The 26,104-nt window shown below is 35.0% G+C and overlaps 1 protein-coding gene across 1 annotated transcript; it reads left to right on the top strand.

Annotated features, from left to right (window-relative positions):
* The first annotated feature begins 5,267 nt into the window (after positions 1 to 5,267).
* LOC124370473 (F-box/LRR-repeat protein 4-like) lies at positions 5,268 to 23,257 on the top strand. The gene is made up of 5 exons (XM_046828757.1): positions 5,268 to 5,642; positions 15,397 to 15,490; positions 18,056 to 18,257; positions 21,492 to 21,681; positions 23,046 to 23,257. The coding sequence occupies exons 1-5, from the start codon at positions 5,430 to 5,432 to the stop codon at positions 23,226 to 23,228; spliced, it is 882 nt and encodes a 293-aa protein (XP_046684713.1). The 5' UTR covers positions 5,268 to 5,429; the 3' UTR covers positions 23,229 to 23,257.
* Positions 23,258 to 26,104: the final 2,847 nt, after the last annotated feature.

A 26,104-nucleotide genomic window follows, 5' to 3' on the forward strand; every position in this document is an offset into this window, starting at 1 on the left:
TTGCAGTTCAAAGTGCCATCTCAAAAATTTTCGAATTGGTCTTCCTAAAACGATTAATTCCATTCTTGAACAGTAGAAATTTACTTAGCCCTAACCAATATGGATTTAGGAAGAATAGATCTACTATCGATGCAATCCTTGACCTGGTAGTGAACTTGTACGACAACCTAGATGTGGTTGGGGAACAACTGTGCATATTTTATGACATGACCAAGGCCTTTGACCTGCTGTCACACCCTACACTGTAAAAAGCTAGTGACATTAGGAATTAGGGGTGCACCACTACATTGGATCATCTCATATATCAAAGATAGAAGACAGGTTGTAAATATTAGACATTCAAGTCAAGATGGACTCACTAGACACTTCCGCTCTGCTGTCTCACCTGCTATTAACACAGGGGTACCACAGGGCTCAAATTTGGGCCCTGTGTTGTTCCTCCTTTATTTGAATGACTTGCCAGAATCTGTCGCCACCGGTGAAATCTGGATGTTTGCAGACGACGTCAGTCACTTGATTCATGATAAAGACATGGAGCTTCTTCAATACAAAGCACAAGATGGATTAAATGAAGTAAGTAAATGGTGCAAGCAGAGCAAACTGTTGCTAAACAGAGGAAAAACCAAGGCATTAAAATTTCACAACCGAAAAAATTAGACTGCGACCCCTTACTTCGTTTAGAAGGATCAAGTATATGCATTGACAGAAGTATAAAATATCTGGGCATAACTATTGGCGATGACTTGAGATGGCAACACCACATCGAGCAAATGTCAACTAAATTATCAGCTGTATGCTTCATGGTCCGTCGTCTCCAGCCCTTAGTGGAAAAAGATGTTCTAATGAAGGTTTACTTTGGATGTTTTCACAGCACTGTGAACTATGGCATCTTATTCTGGGGAAATAGTCCATCATCCCAACGGGTATTCCTCCTTCAAAAGAGAATTATAAGAACAATATGTAAGGTGCCATATCTGACCCACTGTAAGCCTTTGTTTACTGAATTAAAAGTTCTTACAGTACCAGCACAATTCATTCTTGAATCTGCACTAATAGTTCGAAGAAAGCCTGAAATATTCCGGAAAAATTTAGAAATCCATAAGTATGCTACCAGACAAAAAGAGAATATATATGTTCCTCAAGTTAAATCCAGCTTAGCAAAGGAGAGCCCTAGGTACATGAGTGGAAAAATTTACAACAAAGTGCCAGCTGAAATCAAGAAAATTGAAAATTATGAAAAATTCAAGATTAAATTCAAAGAATATCTGCTGGAACGGCCATACTACTCTCTAGAAGAATACTTAGAATCGTGAAGAGGCCCATTCAATATGATGACCACGGCACAGAAGTGCTTCTAGTGGGATATCACCAAGAATCAAGTAAGTAAGTATCATAATAATTATGCAATATCCAAACCACGGAAGCTAGTAACGGGTGAAACGGAAAAACTTCTAACAGTCCACTTCTGCCTGTCATGTAAGTCTCTATTCTTATGAGGTACTCTTATAGCAATATAATACAATATATAGCAGGCAGAAATGGACAATATATCGTGCAATAAAAATGTCTGCGCTAAGCAGCATCTATCTTTGATTATTACTGAGTACTGAGAAGTGACAGTCTAAAGTCCAAGCCAGTACCGATGTCATAAAACATAAATAAAATATCCCTTCCGGCTTAGTCAAACGAAATGCAGATGTTAAAAAAGTTAAATTTCTTATTTTATATTTGATTTCCTCTTAAAAACTGGGACAGCTTGAATTGAATGGTCATAAGATTTGGTTTGTTTAAATTATTTATTTGCACTGTTTATATTAATTCCCATTCAAATAGTTACACTGTATTTCCCCTTGCTAACTTGTTTGAATTATACTTTGATAATTGACAATAATTATAAAATTTAAAAGAGACATGCGAGTTGAGTATTAGCAAGACAGTTCGTTCTGACGATATACCATCTCTTGTGCTTAATTTTTTAACTCAAATAATGTAGTGTTTGTAGTTCATTGCTGAAGTTGTTGGTGAGTTATCTTAAGGAAAGGGTCCTTCTACCAATTACAATAGTAAAATTTCTCTACTTTCCTTTGTTTGAAATTTGTTTTTGGCAATGGAAGGATGGTGGAGGATACAGGAATTTTCCGGAAATTTTACAAAATTTAATAATATAAAAATTCAGTAACATTACGTTTCGAGATCTTCAATCTGATGTCTTCCTTAGGTGAATAGTATATCAGTACAATCTAAGTTAAAATAAAGACAATCGTATCAGTTCCCTGTGGTTGGTCTGTGAGTGCAGACCTATTGTGAACTATATTCTTCAGATAAATTTAATTAAGGTTTTGTTTTTATCGAGTGCACGTTTTAGAGTTAGTGTGTATGGAACTGACACACAGCAAGATTGCTGTGATTCCCTGCTTATTCATGTCACAACGATAAGGGATGATTTGTTCATTTCAACCTGGATTATATTTATGTGTTAGGATGACTATTCACCTGAGACAGGTGAAATCAGATAACAGACCTCGAAACGCAGAGTTACTAATTTTTTGTATCACTGAACGGCGGAAAATGTCAGAAAATCCGGTTTTCTACCCTTTACAATTACATTCATTTTGTTAAGGCTCTCATCTAGCGATTTATGTTGTCTAATGCTCTACCTTATCATTAACGACATGAGAGTGTAATTAAAGTGGACTGCATGTTAAAACATTTTATTTTGTTAATGACATTCAAGTTGTAGGCTTAGCACAATACCAGTAACGTTTGCTACATACCCTTATCAGCATTGTTGCTTGGTGTAATGCCAATTCTGAGGAATCAAACGTCTCAAAGCGCCGAGTAGTTATGTTTAAGCATGGATCATAGGGTAAAACATTTGCCTATCGTACAAACAGATCAGTTTGTAAAGGGTGGTTAAGATTATAAATCTTGGAATATTTATGTGTGCTTCTCGCCCCACTCATCCAATTTCTTCTGACTCGAATTATTTTTATTGTGAATACAATTCTCACCCTAGGAACAAATGCCCTGAAAGACACGACTCTTGTAATCAGTGTAGGAAAATTGGTTGTATTCAAAAGTGTGTAAATATAAACCTAATTCTAAAAGCAATATTGCTTCCTGAATAATATGATTCACTGTGAGGTCAATGTTTCCAGTATTCTTGCGCAAAGCCCTTGTTGAAGTCTTATTAAATAACGTTCAAGTTTACCAGTCTCATTGTCACAGTTACGTAACTTGAAATTTTCACAACACAAGTTGAACAGCCATCCTGAAATTGGTCATGTTTCTATTGCCTTCACTGATCAAATTACCCAGCTTGAAGTCTTTATTATTGCAGTTTTAAAGTTTTACCCCAAAATTATAAGTATAGTCCGTGTTAAAATAGTTACGCACAGACGTGCCGATTGGCCACAATATCGTCTGAAAGATACAAGAATATTAAAATTGCTTTTGGTGCATACTTGACTCAATTTCCAAATCTCGTTAGTTTCAGTCATGCCACCCAACTTGTTTTTCAACCTTACATCAGATTTCAGACCTTTCGAAACTCGATTAAGACCCATGTCCCAGGAAGATTTTTAATTCGTGAATTCCGAAACTTCCAAACTACTATCCGGAGTTGCAGAAAGCAATTATACATAGTCCACAAGTTATTTATTAGTAAGAGTAAAAGTATTTAAAGAATGGTTAATGACTATTCCAAAATAATACATAAAGTCCTCTTGTTAGGTGCTCGCCCCTGCCAACAGTTATTGCCTTAGTCCATAAAATTTAAATTTGTTCCTAATATCGAGTTACAATCAGCTTATAACATGATCCCTATTTCTTTCAAGGAGAGGAAGTTCACAGTTATTGAGTGGAAAAACCAAGACGATATCCTGAATGTGTGATGTGTAGGTTTGTTTAGGCAAATAGCTACTAATATGAGCAGAGGGCGCATCGTCTTGATTGTGATGGACGAGTGGTTTGTGACAGCTTTTAGAAGAGCTTTGTCCCAAAGATCCACAAGACTTACGGCATTAATACAAGGGTCATTTGTTGTTTGTCACGAATCGCCTTCTCTGAGCAAAGGGCAATAGGATCATAGAGGGAGACCATGCATAAGCAACCAACTCCAACAAAAGGAAGGAGATGGAAATCGACATGCAGAGGTATTGGTATATAGTGTGTAGTAGTGACGAAACCTTGAAAACAACTCTACCTTTTTTGGCTTCTACGGCAGTCAACGTGAACTATTGTAACATTTCTGTCAGCTATAATACAGATTCATGTCAATTGTAGAATTATAAATAGTGAACAGACTATACATTTTAATAAATTTAAATAGCCCAAAAGTGAATGATATGGCAAGCGTATGAGGACAGGTATCTTTTTAACGCACTACCTTTTTTTTTATATTTTCCACTATAAATATATGGTGGAAAAACTCGTACCGAAGGAAAGGTATTTTAATGCTAAAGTGGCATCATTCCGTTAATTGGTGGTTAGTGTAATCGGTTGCAAAGACAATCGAGCGACATATCGATTGTTTTCCAAATTCACTACTGTTTTACTCAGTTGAATAATCGAGTAATAATAAAAACCTACCCGAAGCGCTACGGAGTAATTTCGTTCATGAATTATTTCGATCAATGTACAACGAGACAGGATTGCGCTACGCCACGTGCTGCGTACAGGCTACGCTGGAATTGCATGCGAAATTTAAAGTATATAGCTCATATTATTCTCAAGATATCCTGCAAACAGACTGAAAACAATACAGAAAGTAGTTTTATAGCCTTCAAACAGAGAAAAGATAAAATATGATATTATACTCAGCGGTACTATATCAGACTTTGATGATGCTTAGCCAAATCTCATGGATACACATACATTTTCATCGAAATCATTCATGGCTGTATAGAAATGAAGTGTCAAGCAAAGTTTAAAGTCTACAAATGAAATCGTTGTCGAGAAATTCTGTAGATAGTTAAGTTGGAGCGTCTTGGCATACGCTGGTACAATTTATATGCCACGCCTTCCTTAAGTTGCTGTATGCGTTCCAGCTTCTAATAAGTTAAAAACCAGCTGTCTGTCTAACAACATTTAATGAGGAGTGAAACAACTGGATAACTAGTGTTGACCGTTGAGTGAAAATCGGAAACAGCGAATAAACCACTCACAAACCAGCAGTGGTGAAAAGTAATCGAGTGAGTCGATTGTTCGGAACAATCGACAAATCGTTGTTTGTTTCATTTTCAGACGTTTCAAATTCAGTGTTTCACTTTTATCGTTCCTGTGTTCATCCGTAGGTTAGAGGTGTTTGTTGCAGAGGTGGTTGTCGACCGTCGTTTTGGAGTGACAAAATGTTGTTTGAGTAATTATCATTAGTGTAATCAATCAATTAAAGAAGTAGAAATTGAAAAAGTATTCAAGCCGTATAAATAATGGCTGACGTCAGATTGTCAATGATTGAGAATTCCTTACAAGAAGACGAAGAAGATTCAGAAATAACTTTCATTGAACAGTTTGTTCAAGATGTAGTAGATTTTAGCTCTCAGTATGGAAGTGATATTAGTATTTCATATACAGCGTATAATATAGCTGGAAAACCAAGTAAATTCCCTGATTATGGAGATTTCCCACAAGCATTTGTGATGGTGAGTTGAGGTCAGATCTGGAATATGAATATTTTGTTTGTAAATTGAATTTTCTTACCTCAGTAGGTTATGTTATCTTATATAGCCTAGTATAATCTTATATAGTAGCACATTTTGTGGGATAACGTTTTGAAATCTGTCAAAATGGTTAATCTAGCTACCTATCTCAGCATATCCTATTAGTAATGGAACAATAGATTGCTTTGGGGGAGAGTATTATAAGTGGACATGGGTTTTTTATATTGATTAGTTTAATCATCATCAATACACATTTGTATATAGAATACTAGAATATCCTTCGATACATATCTGTAGTCCTCAGTAATTGTAAACTAAACTGCTGGAGTGGCAAACTAAGAGTTTTGTGTTATTAGTCTATTGCTGCAGGCATGAACAAAACACTATAAGGTCTCAGTGGGTGGAAATGAAAAATAACAAAGTTATAGAACATTAAAATTGGAACTAATTTTTTCGCACAAAGTAATATTTAATTGTTCTATGAGCGTTACATGGTCTTATTATGATCGTAAGTCAACCTCATATTGGTTGCTGCTGTCAGCCATTATGTCATCTTTGATACACAAAATAACATTAATGCTGAAATCAGACTAGTTTGACCCAAATAACACATATTTGTCAATTTAGACCTAAGTATAAACAGCCCCCTGACACGAGTGCCTTCGGCCAGTATTAATGGTAATGCACCGCAATTGCTTAATAGATGTCATTGTTATTGAAGAGACATTGTGGGGTATTGCACATGCGGTTGATTGAGTTAACTCAGGAGTTCTGACCACTGATAACACAGCTCTTGAGAGAAGATAACACTGAAAAGAAGCATAGTACACAAATATAACCACAAATTGACATTTACATTTCAGTTATTAAAAAACAAAGTCATTTGTAATTTCCATCCCCTAAAACCATAAATATTTTTGGTACTTTGGGATTATACCGACCACACCCAGACATGAATCGTTATTTCACATTTCGTTTCTACTGATTACTAGATTAGCGTAGAACAATATTTCGTCAATATAAAACAGGAATTGTCTTATCGCAAACCCCTCCCCATCCTCAGACAGAGGTCAAAGTCGAGCGTCTAGTAGATAACGTGATTGCAGAGTCTCGCCGCCCGTTCAGCTGGTGCATCGCTTTGTTGTACTTCCGTGTTTTACCTCTACATTTCTCCAAACACAAAAATTCAACAAAAACAAACATTTACCAAACTAAACTCTTTATTTAAAAAACACTCAAAACTTGTTTTTATTCTTGATCACATTCCGCCACCCAAAATGCGAGTGCCTCCGGCCATCAGCGCGGGCTTCGGCAGCACCTTCGGTGCTGCCCCGCGCTGATGTCGACGAAAGAAAAACATCTCTCGAGATAGTACCTATCAGTAAAATATCAAATTCTAGAGGGGCTAATCAGAAATATAAATTGAATTGTAATGGAAAGGTAATTATGTACCGTGCAAATCACGTGATGCCGCGCGGCCTGCCGTAATCAGGATTCTCGAGAAAGATAAGATAACAGCGACAACAATACCGATCACAATACCTGGAAATGCTTGTAAGTTTGTAATTTTGTAATTGAAGAGTTGTTTTTTCGTTCTATCATGTTTGTTTCTATAAATTTCTATTTTTGTGTTCTTCATACTGGTGTGGTCGGTATAATCCCAAAGTAGTACCATATTTTTTTCAGGAGGATAAGCAGAATACGGTAATAAAGTAACTGATACTAAAGTTGACTGTTTAGTTTGAATTTGATTAAGTCACATATTTAAAAGTCAAATATTACTTTATTTAAGTTAATTGTTCAAATTAATTATTAGTAGGCCTATCGGTTGATTATATTGATGGTTATAATTATCCCTGGAACTGGAAAAACACCCGATACCGGGCGTTTTCGTCGCATCCTAGGTTGCCGCATCCGATATCGGGCGTTTTAACATGTCTTTTATTTCTCAATATTATGTACTTAAAACACAAATCAAAGAGTATCGGTATTAATACAAATCGAAAGAGGAAGGTTCAATTTTATGTAAATAATACACTAATAAATAATTTTATCGTTACGTTACATGTCCATACGTTTTATAATCTCTGAACTGTTTGTTTACATTCTCCTGCATACTGCATGCTCAGCGATGAGTCAACTGGTTCATTCAGCTATTGTTATTTCGTCAGCTACATGGTGTTCTGTCTGGTTTATTGTTTGTTTGAGTTTGTTGTAATGATGGTTGTGTGTATGACTCAATAATAGTAAGTTTTTTGTGAGTGTTTACTTAATGGATCGTAATTTCCACGATCGTTCAAGTGACATTCAAGAACTAGTTGATCATGAAATAAGCAGCGATGAGGATTTCGATTTAGACATTTAATCAGAACATAGTGATGACGATTCTTCACTGTTTGACTTCCCTTCAGGAAGTGATGAAGAGTATGCTCCTGATCTACAAGAAATTTCCAAGAATTTCGACTCTGACACAGATGAAATGGTAAGCCAAAATGAACAATTTGACCTGTTAGGCCTACCTACAGCAGACCATGTTGCTGGTCCTAGTACAGCCGTACCAAGACCTAGGCTTACTGCTAGAAATCAACAATCTCATAACCTCAATTGGAATATAATTTTATTACTCCACCAGAAAATGTAAGATATTGAATTCAAAGTAAGAGCTTCTACACTTGGAATAAGAAACTGTCCACCCAGAAATGCTTCTTCTTTGCACTATTTTTATTTGTTTTTTACCAGATCTGTGTGGGAAATGATTGTCAGGCACACAAACATGTATGCTCATGAACAAATTAAAAACAAAGATCTGGTCGTTGGAGGAGATACAGGAGGTTACAAAACTGGCTTGGTGTGAGTGTATCTGAAATAAAAAAAGTTATAGCTATGATTATAAATATGGGCTTGAACTTTCAAAACAACATTGTTGATTATTGGGACACAGACCCATATCAGCACACTAGATTTTATTCTGACATGATGTCTGTGAGAAAATTCCAGCTTAATTGGTCAATGTTCTAGATTCTGGACCAGCTGCTGAAAAAAACACTCCAGGCTATGATCCTTGGCACAAAGTGCGGCCATTTTATGATGCAATGAATGTAGCCTTCCTCAAGCATTTTATTCCGGACCAACAAATTTGCATAGATGAATCAATGATAGGGATGAAAAATCGATGCACATTTATACAATATATGCCAAATAAGAGACATGCCGTTTTGGAATAAAAAAGTTTGAAGTTTGCGATAGCAAGACATCTTATGTTCTTCATGTTGAGTTGTACGATGGCAAAGATGTTTTATCGGATGGTGACTCTCCTTTCACTCAGAAAGTTATTTTAGAATTACTAAACAAATCTCAGTTTCTGGACAAGGGATACCATCTGTTCACCGACAATTGGTACACTAAAATACCTTAAATACACTAAAATTATTAGAGAAGGAGACATCTAACTCTGGAACTATAATAAAAGATCTAAGGGCTTACCGCCAACTTTAACCATGAAAAAGTTACAGCCCAGAGAAAGCATCTATGTTCGAAACCTGTTTACTATCTAACTACCGGTTGCCATGCAGAGGACAAAATTGTAAGAAACCGTAGTGGTAAGGAAGGTCTGAAACCAGTTTTTATTGATAAATATAATTGGTACATGGGGCGTAGACAACAAAGATAAGTGTATTTATCACGCAACTTGTGACCGTCCAACAAAAAAATTTTGGAAAAATATTTTTTACAATCCAACTGATATGCCTTTGTTTGACGCATATGTTTTGTATCAAAATAACACTGACAAGCCCATGAGTAGGCAAAACTTTATGTGTAGTACTGTAAAAAGCTTGATAGAAGAACAAAATACATTGCCTCTGCCAGACCCCACCCCAGGCCCTGCTGGTGATTCTGCTCACTCCCTTGCTAAGCTGTCCAATGAAAACAACAGACTATGTGTAGTGTGCTTGGATGCAAATATAAGGAAGAAATCAACTTATTGGTGCCCAGTGGCATCAGAACTGTTACCACAAATTAGAGCACTTCTGGAAGCCAGATAAGCGTGGTGCTAAGAGGAGACCCGTGATGAAGATAACGGCTGAAAGGTTTTTGTGTTTCATAAATTATAATACTTGTGTAAATAATTTTTTGTAAATTGTTTTTTGTGCTTCAGTACAGTTTGTTACCCAATATTGATAGATAAAATTAATATGAACTAACAGTTACAAGATTGTACAATTCCAAGTTCTTACTTTTGTTGTTAAGTAGCAATTTCGAATGTCAGTGTATGATTTTTGTATTGTTTACCTCATGTAAAAATAAATACCTTATAAACTATGTTTTGTTTTATTTTTACTCAGAATTAAATGGTCTTTCTTTTTTATATTTTGGATTTTGCATATCACTAAGAACAGCAAATTTTACAAACAAAAAACTTTGAACCAACTTTTCTTTTTTGTAAGAAAATTTTTTCCATGAAGTAAGAATAATTAAAAACAATTATATTGTGTGAAAATGTTCCTTGAACAATGGTGAATAAACAAATTATATAATATGACATAGGTACTATATAGTAAACATATAATAATAAAATAAATATAAGGCAATGTACAAACTACGTACTAAAAACACTCCGCTACTGAGAGAGAAATATGAAATATGAGAAATATGACCCAGTTCCAGGGTTAAGTAATATCATTTGTCAATATTGATAAAATACCGGGTCTGCTTGTTGTGTACTCTACCCAAACTTTAGGTAATAGACCCACCTGCATAAGTACTGTAATATGAAGGAATTTTTCTCTGAAGAAGGTAGTGTTCCAACTAACTTTATCGATTATTTATTTTGTTTCATTACCGTACTAAATCATCTATGAAAATACTAGAAAACCTCAGATTTGTATGAACATTATTTTAGTAGCTCAAAGCCTAGGTAATTTATTCAAATTTGGTCACAAATATAACAACAAAATGACATTTCAATTTCAGTTATTAAAAAATTATTTGTGATTTTCATTCCCTAAAACCATATGATCTGACTTGATGGCATTTTTTTGGTCTGGGTCATGATGCCGTCTTCCGTTGGCTGGATTGTTGTTTGGTTTTTGGGTCGTACCCATAGCACCAAGATTCGTCACCTGTAATTATTTTTGACAAGAAATCTGGATCGGCTTCAAGTTGATGCTTCAAATCACGGCAGGCATCAATTCGACGTTCCTTTGGAAAGTCAGTGAGAGCACGAGGTACAAACTTGGCGGCAACCCTTTTCATGTCCAAGTCTGCAGTTAAAATCCGTTGAACTAAGCTCCATGACAGCCCACTAGCCTCTGATATTTGCTCGATAGTCTGTCGTTGGTCTGCAAGCTCAATTTCTTTCACTTTCACAAGATTTTCGTCTGTTCGGGAAGTTGATGGTCGTCCAGAACGAGGTATGTCCTGAATAGACATGTCACCATTTTGAAACCGAGAAAACCATTTGTACACTAGGGTTTTCCCCATAGTCAAGTCAAATCAAATCAAATCATCTTTATTTACATGTACATAGAGTACAGTATTGCGTCAAGATACAATAAAATAAATTAATATATACAATAAAAAGCATTTAGCAAATTACATAGGTTGTTATTTCTTCTAAGTCCTCCAGTTTAGAAATTCTTGCAGGGTGTAGAAGGGTCTGTCCAGCAGCCACTGTGTCAGTGATGTCTTCAGGTTTCTCACTGGTAGTTTCTTCAATTCTTCAGGCAGACAGTTGTAGAAGACAGCGCCTCGGTAGGACGGCTTTTTTTCAAAGAGGCTGAGGTGGTGTATATTAAGTGTGAAGTTGTGCCTGTGTCTTGTGTTGTAGTTGTGCTGGTCTCCCAATCTGGCTTGGCCAGAATTCACGATGTAGAGGATACTTTCAAGGATGTAAAGTGATGCTACAGTCAGTATTTTGAGTTCCTTGAAGGCGTCTCTGCAAGTATCCCGTACACTCAGGCCCTTAAGTGTCTTTACAGCCCTTTTCTGTATTATCAAGACTCTTTGAAGGAGTGTGGCACTAGTTTCCTCCCCAGACTATCAGCCCATACCTCAGGTGTGATTTGAAAAAGTGAATAGTATGCTGTCATGGCTGTTTTTATGTTACTTATTTGTTTAATCCTTCGTATAAATTATGACCTTAAACTTAAAGACCTGAGGAAAAAGCAAAATGTTGAGTTTATAGAACAGGCTGAAAACAAATCCAAGGCTTTGTGGAAGGTTATAAATTCTGAGAGAAAGGTGAGAAAAAACACTGCTACCTACATAAACAGTTTGCTGATGATACCGCATTGATTGTTGCAAATAAAAATAAAGAACAACTGGAAGTAGATACTTTTGATCCTTGTTGTGGAGAAGGATTGCAGTTTTTTGGACACAGTTTTTTTGGGCAGGGTTTGTCTGATTCCCTTGATGTCAATAGTTGTGAAGAAGGGTTACAGTTTTTTGGACAGGGTTTGTCTGATTCCCTCGATGTCAATGGTTGTGAAGAAGGGTTACAGCTTTTTGGACAGGGTTTGTCTGATTCCCTCGATGTCAATAGTTGTGAAGAAGGGTTACAGTTTATTGGACAGGGTTTGTCTGATTCCCTCGATGTCAATGGTTGTAGAAGTGTATTTTTGGATTGGGTTTGTTTCATTCCCTCAGTACGTTTAACTCAGGTTTTCTTATAATGGTTTAAAAGATCTGAGTCAGAATACTGCTGACTATTACGGATCCATTTTTGTGAGTAAGTCTTCTTGAGATGGAGCAATATACGTAAAGGACTTGATATGTCGTGAAATTGCGACAAGGCAGTGTGAGAGTGAGTTGTAGATCTCTTCATTGCAAGTTGATAACCTTGCAACTACAACATGAGGTGCTTGTTTTACCCTGGTATTCATATAGTTGACACATCATGGCCCAACTTTGCAAGTTTTAGCTTTTCGTCTTGTTTGAAAACCAACAGTTTTATGTCATTCTTCTGAGTAGACAAACGATCGATGTTATCAAGGGAGAGCTTAACAAGTTCTCTCTTTACATGATTGCTTGTCGTCATCCCTTTGGTGTAGTATTTGGAGAGAATGCAGGCAGTGGTTAGTGAACACCTAAATGAGTGGTTTAGTTGATGAGAGGTTTTTGATATTTTTGGTGATGTCCTTGAATTTCGTTTTGCAGTTCTTAATTCTGTTGATGTAAGGAATTTGATTTATGTCACCAATCAACAAGACTTCTTTAGCCTTTGAAAGTTTTAACAGCAAACAATATTTCCCCTGCATGTAGCGTGAGCGCTTCATCTACAATCAATCTTTTATAAACTCCTCCTTCTTTCAAGTAGTTAGTGGAGTTGATAAGTAGGGAGTGAATTGTTCTACAGTAATTCTTTGGGTAGTCTCGGAGTTCAGGTTTTTGTTTTTTTAGGCGATCTATGAAGTCTGCAGCTCCCTTTTTGGTTGGGTTCAGAACTAAGTCATCTTATTTAAAATTCTCTAGAATAAAGGATGTCTTGCCACTTCCTGGCACACCCTGTACTAGGTTAAAATTAGTCTCAATGGAAGAGGTTTTCTCAATTTTTACATCCTTTACGCTGTTGTATAATCTTAAGTCGTTCATTAATTGTGTGTTGTCGGATACCAGATTAATATTGTTAGTGATTGAGGTGTTAGGGGCAGCAGAATATTTAGCGTTTTCATGTTTTACTAATTGTATGAAGTGTGTGTCCCATCAAAACCGCATTGATAATTCTTATCAGGGTTTCCAGTGAGGAACATTCCACTTTCCATGACAAGAAGGGCATAGTTTTCTTTTGAGCTGGTCAGAATATTTTTTGTTTCTTGAGTAATTTTGTCCTTTTGGTCTAGATTGTATTCCTGGTAGAGATGAGAGAAATTCTTAAGAATGAGTTCTTCTTTCATTCTCCATAATTCCTTTTGTTCCACCATTGTGGATGAAATAAAATCTGAGTTTGAATTATATTTTCCACTTTGAACTCGGGTCATAACATGAGAAGCTTTAGTTTTCCAGGTATTGAAGACTTTAGAATTATTATTCACTGCTAGGTTTGCTATTTTTCTCTGATTTTGGTGTGTTGTTTGTCCAGGATCTTATCGAATGACTTTTTTAATTTTTGGTCACCTGTGTAAAGTCTAGTTCGATGTAGGTAAGGCATTGCTTGAGAACTGTAACAGGGCTTGTACAAGATCTATCTCATTCAGGTAGTTGTGTCTTAGAAATTTTAGTGTTTTGTCCGAGTCTATGGAAAATAAGACTGAAAACTTCGCAGCAGAAGCAGTCATTCGCAAGCTCCATAAATTTGAAGAATTTTCGTTTCCAGTTACCATTTTTCATAGATAGACAGATGACAATGTATGGTTTGCCCGCGTGTGTGATGGTAGAAAAAACTGTTATGAAATTTACAATATAATTTATTGAAACTGTTATAGCTCCTTATGAAATTCTTTTATTTAATTCTTCTGAACTCGCCTTGTCCAGTTGTATAGAACATTCTCCAGTATCTTTGTCGTAATAACATATTCCGACATAGCGTCATCTTCAACATTTCAACTGTTTCAGCAGCGTTTTTGCCAAGCAGAAAACAAAATTTCACAGCTGCACGCTGATCACTCAAACTTGCCATCGTAAAAAACGGCACAATCACAAAACAGCACTAGCAAAAAACTATTACTGCACGGGGGATAGAACATGTCAGGTCAACTCACAGATGGCAAAGAGCAGCGCTACAAGAGCCAAGCGGCAAGAATTTGTACTATGCAAGCTCCGCCTACGGCAGAGCTATTCCGGGAACTTTTGGATACCCCCCTCGCAACTGTTTTGTTGCTTTTGTTAATTATGTATTGTATTAAAATTCACAAATAAATTCTTTGCAACTGTATTGGCCTATTTTGTTCAGGTTATAAAAAAAATACAGTTTATTCCACAGTTTTTTTACTATAAAACAATTTTAGAATACAATCCTAGAAACTTTTTAGTTCATGTTATTCTGAAAAAAACATGGAATAAACACATGAAGCGACATTGCAACTCTTCACGCATGTACAAGGATTTACATCTTGTTCTTTTCCCATCAAACCCCTCCCACTCCTATCAGCCCCTCCCCCACATCACAGTGTTTTAACTGTCTTCCTCCGACTCTAGGCCAGTTAAAACACATCAGATAGCTGATTGGCACGGCAAGATAGCTCACGTGACTTTTCCAGAGTGGGGATAGTGGCGGTGCTAGAATACTCTACAGTAGCGATTATGGCAAGTGCTCTGCTTGCAAGTATACTCATCTATATCGATCGAAGGGTTAATATCTAGCAAATTGTTAAACAAAGCAGGATTGCTTTTTAAAGTATACTTGATGTTCTATAGATAATGAGTATAAATCTGTACTTAGTATTTTGGTGTTGTACTGATTTTGTTAGTTGTGTAAAATACATAAGACAATAGTGGATAGTATTATTGTAATCTATCTGTGTAAGGATAAATTCGCAATTTATGATTTTCGATATATTCAGTTCTTTTCATGCATTTCCCATTTAATTGTAGAAATCAATGCATGAAAAGTGTTGGGATTAAAATAGTTGTTATATAAGTGAATTAAATTTCCCCAAACAAGTCCAATGCTGTAATATATACGTTATATCAGATATTAAAATTTAATATGTCATCGAACATTGTAATATCACTAAGTTACTCTGACAGGCAGACATAAACGTTATATCAAACAAAGCCGCTAAACCCTACTTGTTTTCAGCGTACCTACGGGAACTGGTGGAATGAAGCTCCCTCTAGAAGACAAGATTTCATGCTTCAGAACTATGGGAAAATAATTAGCCATGATTTTATTGGTAAGTGTAAAAAAATTATTTAAATTTTTTTACAACTTTATATACATGTATTCTATACACTAAATTTTTGTACAACTTTATATACATGTATTCTATACTGATGTAATCCTGTAAAGTTATTTATTAATAAATGAAAGCGAAAGTTTGATTTTGTGAGTAGATGTGCTGAAAAATCACAGATTGAGAATTTTCAGAATCTATTGTGCTAACACAAGTCTGTTGGTAAGTGCGAGGCTATGGCTTCTGTAGACGGAAGTATTGTAGCACTTAGCTGGCTTTGTGTGCCTAAATCCCTTGTTTGAGTCATGTTAAACCATTATCTCTCCTTAAAGTAGAATCCATTGAAAGAGACTATGCCACATTTTCCAGTATGGTATAGTTTTACAGATGGAAATAAAGCTGATATTTCTCTAAGAATTTAATCTATAAATATTTTCGTGTCATTGGTCAGAGGCGCTGAGGTAATTTGATTATAATTAATTCCCAAACATATAGACAACAACGTAGGAATACGCCACACTAAGTGTCACGTTTAACAGGTTTTGCTAAGGTTAAATGCAAAATTTCAAATTTATAGTTAATTCCATTATTGACGGACAGAATGACAGACAGTCATACGGGAAAGAAATTTTTACATCTCTCGGGAAACAAAAAAGAAATTGTGTCGGCCTACTAAATAATAGGCTCCAGTACGCAGCCAAAGTCCATGGTTGGGCATACACCATCATAGAATTCATTCTTGTTTATGTAGATATGAAGTTTCATACAAAATTTCAAGTTTACAGATGAAATCTCTCGAGATACTTTGCCACATGATACATTCATATTTTTGTTCATCACATTGGTTTTTTCATATCAGTGTTTAATGAATACAAGTTTTCACACCAAGTCATGATAAAATGATGTATGTGTAAGTATACTTAGGCTACTTGTGTTCATGGATCATATGTTAAGATCTCTTATAAATGTACAGAGTTTTGTTAACAAATTTATTTATTCTCTTATTTACTCGCTGCCACCATGGTTACCCATAAGACCAATGTACAAATATTCGCTAATGCTTAGTCAAATCCTATGGAGTGACATGTAGTATCATTGAACTGAAGCTTCACGCACAATTTTGTCTATAGGTCAGTTTGATTTTGAGATATATATAGTGTGAAGAGACTGACAGATAGAAATTAAAGTTTTACAGCCCCTCGAGTAATAGGTTTTTGTCAGCCAACTAGTTAGTGCTACGGTTCATATAAAACAACATAGAGGCTACTAATTCATATACATATCTCCACAGTACAATAATTAGATATGATGCTTGGAGCAATTAGAAAAAACTTATAAATACTACTAAATGTAAAATAAGTACAATACTATTCCAAATTATTCTTTTTTGGACGAGGCCTTTCAAAGACTGTCGCCTGATGATGAAATCTTTGGTATTTATAAGGAAATATAAGTTTGTTTTCAAATGACCCCCAAAACCACTCCTAAGTTATTATTGAATGTTTCAAGTTTAACCTTCTGATTTACAAGAGTTAGATAGCGGTCTTTATTTTGGTGGAATGGAAAACAATTTTTTGACTACACATACAAAAAATCTCTCATTAAAACAGTCATATTAATATTGTAATGTAAGAGTAAAATTTTTATTTTTTTAAGTTTAGCAAAAATTTAAAATATGTATTATTTAAATATAAATATTTAGAAAATATACTGGACTAAAAATTTATTATCGAACGTATATTTCATTTATAGAAAATCAAAGCCTTTTTATACTTTTAGGAAAGTTTCGAATGTTCAAAAAGTTTAAAATGTATTCCTGAAAAAAAAAATGTTAATAACCTTAACTATTGTCTAAGTTTCCAGGGTATATTGAAACACTGTTCTTAACATATTTAATATAAAAGTATTCTACCTTGCTCTGAGGTATCATAAGATCGATTAACAGATGTTAAATCTGCCAGTGATAAATATCCACTTATAAAGTGAGCGGGACAAATTTGTTTTGTAATTAGTTGAAGCTACCAAAATACAACCAATATGGCTTCTTTATTACAGAATTCAATTAAATTATTATTATAGATAAATAATAATGATGATGATTATTATATTTAAGTAATAATAGTTATACTGTTTTTACAAAAAACTATAATAACCAGTGATTTCTGAGGCAACCTCATCTATGAATAAAAAAACATTATTCTTTGAAAAAAATAGTATTCTAGAGGGCAGCTGAAAAGAAACAGCTTTTACGGTCATTGTAATGTTTTGGATCCCTTGTTAACCAAAGTAAAAATTTTGAAATATAAAAATTAATGTCATTAAAACAAACTTGCACTTAACTTGAAAAAAATTTCTGCTGTTCGAGTATTATTTACCTTTTCACATTAATCACGGCACAGAGCGGAATGAGATGTATAGACAGTATAGCAGCAGGATAGTGTTAACCTTAGTCAGTCAATGTGTTCAATGCAAATGTATATTTGCTTTCAATACACAATCACGAACTTGATTGTAGTTTTTGTATGCAAGTAATTTTTTTTTTGTAAAATGACAACAATTTTGTAGATGTGACGTTTGATGAGCCAGTGTACCCATTCCGCGTGAGCGTCTATGAAACGTACAACCCTGGCTCTGTGGTGCGCATATGGGCCGCCACCACCTCAGCACCCATACGGTGGCGGCTGCTGTGGGAGGGCGAAGCCAGGCTGGTTGGCCACAAGCCTCATATCTTCTCTCCACCTATCAATGCCATTGACTTTCCCACAAGGTAAGTCATCAAGTCATATTTAAGATCACCCTATTTTTGGAGTGGGGGTGGATTACTATGAAAAATATCTGCCACGCAATTCAAACCGTTTATTTTGGTCTTTAGTATTCACTTGTGCTGTTGTTTTGTGTTTTAAAAAAGATTGAAAGTTAAGGTTAAAGAATGGTTAATTGTTTTAGGTACTTTGAAAGATATGTTTGGAGGGCGATTATGTCCATTTATACAAACATATAAGGTCAACGGTAGTATCTGTTTTTATAGACATTTAGAGATACTGTTGTAGGGTGCCATTATTCATTTTTAAGAATGTAGAAACTTGGAATTGAGTAGTGCTACTGTCCAATAATGAGGGTATTTAGAGTTAAGATTGAAGAATGCTTATTTTTGTTTTAAAATACTTTGAAAAATTAGGTTGGAGGCTGCTAATCTCCGTTTATAGGAATGTCGGGAGTCGAAGGTGAAAAGTGTAATGTCTGTTTTGAAGAATGTAGATAGTTACAGTTAAGATTGCTAATGTTAGCTTTTAAGCTATGGTTGGAGAGTGCTAACATCCATTTTTAAGCATGTGGAAAGTTAAGATTGGAGAGTGCTAACGTCTGTTTTGAAGTATGTTTATAGTTACAGTTAAATAATGCTTATGTTCATTTTTGAGCTAAGGTCAGAGAGTGCTAGCATCCGTTTTTAAGGATGTAGACAATTAATAATGGAGAGTGCGAATGTCTGTTTTTAAGGATGTTGAAAGTGATACCTTCTAGTTGAACCTACACTGAGTACAGCAAAAACCAATGTGTCACTTACATCTGAATAACCTTGTGAATGTCCTCAAGAGAAAAATCACTAACCACAAACGTTAAGATATATCCAGTTAATACTTAAGTCAAAACATCCATATTGTAAGAAAAAAAAACGTAGATGTGCCTTAGTATCTTGGAATTTAGAATTTCTGTAGTAAATCAGTGCAATAAAACAGAAATTTCAAAGATTTATGTCATAATTTTTTTAAAGAAAATAGTACATTTTGATATTTTAAAATATAAATATAATTGATCCAAAGTCAGTAGTAACCAATGGTTATTTTCTTTGTTCTAATTTGATACCAACTGCAGTTTCTTATCTAACAATCTTTATCTCTGTGGATATTGGTATTACAAGTACATATTTATTTTTGAAGTTTGTTCAGTCTATCACTTTATTTGTTTTGCTCTTTGGTGTAATAAATAAGATTTGAACAGCTGTTTCATATTTTTTGATTAGAACAATATCATAGTGATTACACTACTCATTGTTATAAGTGCAAGGACTAACTGAAATGTTCAGTTCTTAATTCTCTATAACTGGTTTTAGATCCAGATGAGACATTCTACGAGGGGTATTAGAAAAAATAAGGTTCCCTATGCCGCCGAGACAGAATGCGATATGTTGGGAGAAATCTGGCAACACTGTCTTACTCATCAGCTGTCCCTCTCTCTATCCATACCACTCGCGCCTCGCTACGTCCAACAGTGCCAGCCTAGCTGCCTTTGAAGATGGAGCTCCCTATCGTTGTTACCACCGCCAGATGCGAAATTTGTGCTGTGATACGTTTTTTAAATGCAAAACAGATTTCACGTATTGAAATTCATCGTCAGATAATCGAAGTTTATGGGGAGAGCTGCATATCTGTTCAACACGTTCGGAAATAATGTAGAGAATTCAGTGAAGGCCGCATGGAAATTCATGATGAAAACTGAAGTGGACGGCCTTCAGTTTCGTCTTTTGGGACAGGAAGGGCCTACTTTTGATCGACTTTTTGCCTCATGGAACAACAGTAAACTCTGACAGATATTGCGGCACATTAAGAAAACTGAGACGCGCGATCCAGAACCGCCGGAGAGGAAGATTGTCCAGTGGTGTGAGGCTTCTCCATGACAACACTCGACCTCATGTCTCACGTTAAACTCAAGAACTGCTGACAAATTTTGGCTGGACTATTGTGCCCCATCCCCCCTACAGCCCAGACCTATCCCCAAGTGATTATCACTTATTCCCAAAATTAAAGGAACACTTGGGTGGCCAACGCTTCAGTACCGATGATGAAGTCAAGGAAGAGGTTACTCGATTCCTCAAAGGATTGGCGGCAGAATTCTACAACATGCGGATAGAAAAGTTGGAGCATCGTCTACAAAAGTGTTTGGACAGAAACGGTGATTATGTGGGAAAAATAGCTAAAACTTTTAAGTTTTAAATTGATGTATAACACTAAGTAGAAATATAGAGCTGTCTATTTAAAAAAATGATGGGAACCTTATTTTTCTAATACTCCTCGTATCTATAGTGAAATTTTCTAAGATTGTTGATTGGCTAGTGTTAGCCAAGTTTTCAAGGGGCTCGGAAAATTTATTTCCGTCTGTCTGTATGTCAGTCTACACAATATCTCGAGAAAAAACTAATCTGTATACTTAATATCTTGCATAAAGCTTCATTTCTATATAGGAAACACTGAATTTAATGATGATGCATGTCACACTATGAAATTTCGCTGTAAGGTGAGCATTGTTCATTGGTCTTATGGGCAATCATGGTGGTAAAAAGGAAACCACAGAATAAATCTGATTTTCCTTTAGTCTTCAGTTGCTCCTCAAATCGAATATTTGTTTTATTGTGCAAACAATGTTTTTACTTTGTATGAATTAGAAAACTTAGATTTGACTTATTACTCCGGTTGCAATTTACGTCAGCCACCTTAGACATAACAATCTCAAACTATTTTTATCATTTTTTTAAACAGTGATCATAATCCATAATTGCACTTTTTTATAACAGTGCGCCTCGAATTTATAAAGAAATGTAGTACTCTAATAATCACTTACTCACTCTCGTCAGACATGGTTCACAGTTTCTAGAATTACAATTTGTAAAAGGCAGTAGCAAGACACTAACACATTTAAAACACAGAGACTTGTAGTGATTTATCTGTCTTTTAGACTTTAACTTGTGTTGTTGACACAATGGAAGTCAAGTCTAATCATCCCGGAAAGGGTCGGTTAATCCGTCTAAAGGTTGATACAAAGGCTGTTAAGTGGAGCCTACTGTAAGTTGCTTTAATATATTCTTTCCCTTAAGTGTCCCTTCTATGGCCATGTCTGTGAATATTGTATTACAGTTAAGCAAGTAACTATTAAACTATTTGCATAAGTGATTCTTTCAAAGTTTTTTGTGATCTTGACATACAGTGATTATAACAATGTATTTTAGGATGCTGAGGTTGGAATTTGATCATTCTCGGCTAGACTATTACACAGAGATAGACGCGTTGCTGCTAGTGGGGACCCGCAGGCCAACCCCTATCCCTTCCCCGGGCGGTGAACTTGACCCCAAGGATAAGGAGGCAGGCGATCTCACCCGCAAGATTATGGATCTCAACATACATTCCGTGCCACCTCATGTAAGTTACTGAGTAAATATAGTAACAGTAACTAGATTGGAATAATAGTATAGCTATTTATCAAATAATTGTAGATAGTAACTAAGCATATAATACGCTACATAGTTTTTTTTTTGTTACCATCAACCTATTGGAGAACTTACCCGAACGACACTCGTTACGGCTGAGTGGGACTGAATAATCTTAACCAAGCGACACTCGTTGCGCTCTTTCTAGATGCTAACAATTACGTATTTGTTTGTTTTTTCCACTAAATTGCAGTTTTGTGCCTTCCTGCTTCCGTATGAGCAATCATTCCGTTTAGATTTGTTATGTTTGCATACTGGAAACCACATCTATCTTGTTTTGTTATTGTTTACATTTTGCCATATGCTCAATTTTCGTCACTTCAATATTATGCTTACATTCTATGTATCGTGTTCTCAGTGTTTAGTGTTCAACTGCCTTATAGTTGTTGAATGAATTTTTAGTTCTTCCGCTACCTCACAGATCCAGACAATTTGCGTACTTCAGAAGTAGACAGATACTTTGACAGTGATATTGAGATATCAAAGGTACTCAAAGGCTGGCACAAAAGTGAATTATAAAAAGTAAATGAATGGTCATTGTATGTAATGTAAATTGTTTATTTTAACTATCATTTCAATAATAACAGTTGAGTGTAACAAACAGTTTTATCTCATCTTCCAGACAACATTCAGGAGCTTGTCACAAAATCATCAAAAAGTAAAAAAAGTAATTGAATTTTTATTGTTTTATTATGCATTTTAATGAAGTAATTCAATAAAAACTGGTTTTCCATGTAAAAAACATTTTGTTGTTTTGATTAAAATATTATTAAAACAGATAAACAAAAATGTAATAGAATATTGAATTACTTTTGAATTTTTGTTTTTCTTATTAACAAAATTTGTAAATATATACAAAAAAAATTATTCGGAGAAAGCAACAAACACTTGTAGGGGAACCAAATGGACTAAAATGCCGTGAAAAACTGAATAATTTATCTGTATCCAAAGTCGTTGTATTAATATCTTAATATGTCCATGCATTTTTGCTAAAATGAATTCAAACATTCAGTCCTATAGAGGCTATATTAATTGCTTCCTCAAGGGGTTAAAGTGAATGTGACCAGTAGGAATGGGTATAAAGTTAGCTGTATCTTTATAAAGGTACTTGTCTTCTGTCAGTTCCTTGTGTATCGATAGTTGTGATAATGTGTTCATGAATATCTCGAATTATTAGTTCCAAATATATGTATATTACTTTGTTTAAGATAAAAAATGTTTTTTATAACATTTACTTAATCAAAGATTTTTAATAAACAAAAATAATATAAGGAATGAAAACTTTTTGGGTTTCAGGTGGATTTGGAGAACACACTAAATCAGTTTTTGGCCGGTGATTACAGACAGTTGCTACGAGAATTAGAAGATACAGCAGCAATGTTGATTGGTGCAGTGGAGACCATTACCAAGGTTAACAGTGGATCCTTCTCTTGCCTGCCGGTGAGTACACTGTCAACACATATTTACTACAAGAGTTAGAGGATACAGCAGCAATGTTGACTGGTGCAGTGGAGACCATTACCAAGGTTAACAGTGGATCCTTCTCTTGCCTGTCGGTGAGTACACTGCCTACATATGTTGACTACAAGAGTTAGAAGATGCAGCAGCAATGCTGACTGGTGTGGTGGAGACCATTACCAAGCTTAACAGTGGATCCTTCCTTTGCCTGCCAGTGAGTACACTGACACATATTTACTACAAGAGCTAGAAGATGCAGCAGCAATGTTGACTGGTGTAGTGGAGACCATTACCAAGCTTAACAGTGGATCCTTCTCTTGCCTGCCGGTGAGTACACTGCCTACATATATTGACTACAAGAGTTAGAAGATTCAGCAGCGAAGTTGACTGGTGCAGTGGAGACCATGACCAAGGTTAATAGTGGATCCTTCTCTTGCCTGCCTTGAGTACATTCCCTTCAGATATTTATTGTGAGTGCTAGAAGATGCAGAAGCTAAGTTCACCACTTTTTTTACCTGGAACTAGAATACAGAAAATAAAAAGCTTGTTCAACACTGTAACAATACCCAGCAAATTGAATGTTTAAAAAATATATGTATTTAATATCATCTTAAATTGAAATAACTCACAATATCTATAATGAGAAAATATGCATGTTCAAAACACACTTATATGTATATAAGTATATATATATATATATATAAGTAGATAGTAATATGGGGTTCCTGGCGCACTTTCGGAGCCGACCGAAAAGCAATGTAAAATACTGTTCAATGTACCATAAAGGAAGCTGAGAAATAACACAGCAAATCTCAATGAAAAATTAACCGAATCTACAGTCGTTCGTCTCCAAAAGCGATCGGTACATTACTATCTACTCTGTGGAATGAAAAATTAACCAAATCTACAGCTGTTTGCTTCTACTTTCTTAAGCTGTGCTTTGTAAAATGTTGTCAAATCTGCTACGAATAAAGGATTTATCTTAATAAAATTTAATCAATTTAAAACATTTTTACTAAAAACATACTGTACTTTAATAAAAAACTTTTCTACTAAATAAACAACATGAACTCACCAAGCTCTCTTCAGTTTTCTAGCATTTCAAAAACTTACAAAGAAAGACAATTTTAACGAGTTCAACGAATTACCAAAACATTTTAAAGAACAGTTGATACTTTCCTTAAATGATACAGAATTCAAAGAACTTGTAAAGTCTTTTTGCAGAAAAAACGTCTAATGGAGTGTTTTTACTATCGGCAAAAAACTAAAAAAGTAAGGGATTACATATTTAATATAATTACGAAAGATATTGAAAAGAAAGTAAAAAATAAACAAACAGAGAGTTTTCATCGTTTTTTTATGACATTTTTCCCATATTATACGTTCTTTCAAGATAATCAAGACTTAATTGATGAATTTCTTAGGAATTTTTGTGAGTATCAAGATTTATCAACACAATTCATTAAAGAGCATTATAGAATTTTTCTTATAGAATATAGCCACATTTTGTGTGAAACAAAAGGTATTACTGTAGATAATATTCCATGTGATTCCTATGAAGAAAGACACCAACTATGGTTATCAAAACAGTACTATGACGTGGGGAGGGACTGCAAGTTTTAGAGTTAAGACTTTATTCTACAAAGTTAATTGTAACACAGTCTTTATCTTTAATAGTCTTCTTTCCAGTAACAATCAAGTGTAATTTTTCATTTTTGTTTAATTCTTTAATCTTTTTTTCATCCAAAACAGTCAAAAATCTGTTCGGCAAGTGTACTTTACAATCTTCCAACTCGGCAATTATTGTAAACCCGAATTTATCTTTCATTTTCTCCAAATTCAAAATTTTGTATTTCTTATTTTCTTCCAATTCATTTAACTTCTTATACTCTTTAAACTTACATTCTCCAATATCATTTAACTCTTTCAAGAACTCCATTTAAATAGAAAAAATTCAAAGTCAAAAAGTGCAAAACCATTTCTCGGTCGACCTTTTCTCCTCCCTCTGTCTCTTTCTCTCTCCCTCTCTTTTTATGCCTATGACACGATCACTTCTGCCGTTTATAGGCTAGGATCTATATTCAGGCTAGAGAGAGAGAGAAGAGCGAGATACGGATAGAGAAATGGTTCCGGAATACGATCTGAATACTTCTGAACTTGGTGTTTCTCCGCTATGGCCACTCGCATTGAAACAGTTCAGAAGTAAACTTCCTAACCGACCAAACCGAATTCGCGGACATATATACTCAGCAACACAATACAACAGCCCATCGAGAAGTAAAAATTTAAGAAATTAATTTAAAATATAATTTGAAAATTACAAGTAACAAAATGTACGCATATTTAAAATAGGTAAAATTATCTAACATTTTGAAAAAGAAAATGTTATAATAGTAAACGGGAACACAATTTTTATTCTTAAAAGAAAATCTGCATTACCGACATTTTAGTTCCGAAAGATTGCGCTGTGTGTATCAATGACAGTCGAGGTGTGCTACTACAGACCGACCATCACGATAATCGCTTCGCCTGCGTCATATCCGTAGTGATATCACGCCGTGAGAGGCGCAATCGTTGGTTTACAAGCACCATTTAGTTAAATAAATTTTTCTATCTAAATGGAGCGCAATAAAATATCATGTCCGTTCTGCAAAATAGAAATTTTAAGAAAAAACTATGATCGCCATTATAATTTTAAAAGTCATGAAAAAAACAAGCAAATTTACAATAATGAACTAAATTATTTAAGACAGTGGGCTAGAGAAAATAAAATTGCCGATCACGAAAACATGTTTAATATTGAGAAATTACGTGAATTAAAGAGAAATTTCAAAGTTGAAAAGAAAAATCTCGACCTATTTAGTGATGAAAAAATTCAATCAATCGCCGAAAAAATT

This window comes from Homalodisca vitripennis, unplaced genomic scaffold (genome assembly GCF_021130785.1).
Source record: "Homalodisca vitripennis isolate AUS2020 unplaced genomic scaffold, UT_GWSS_2.1 ScUCBcl_211;HRSCAF=1642, whole genome shotgun sequence".
In the NCBI taxonomy this organism is placed as follows: Eukaryota; Metazoa; Arthropoda; class Insecta; order Hemiptera; family Cicadellidae; genus Homalodisca; species Homalodisca vitripennis.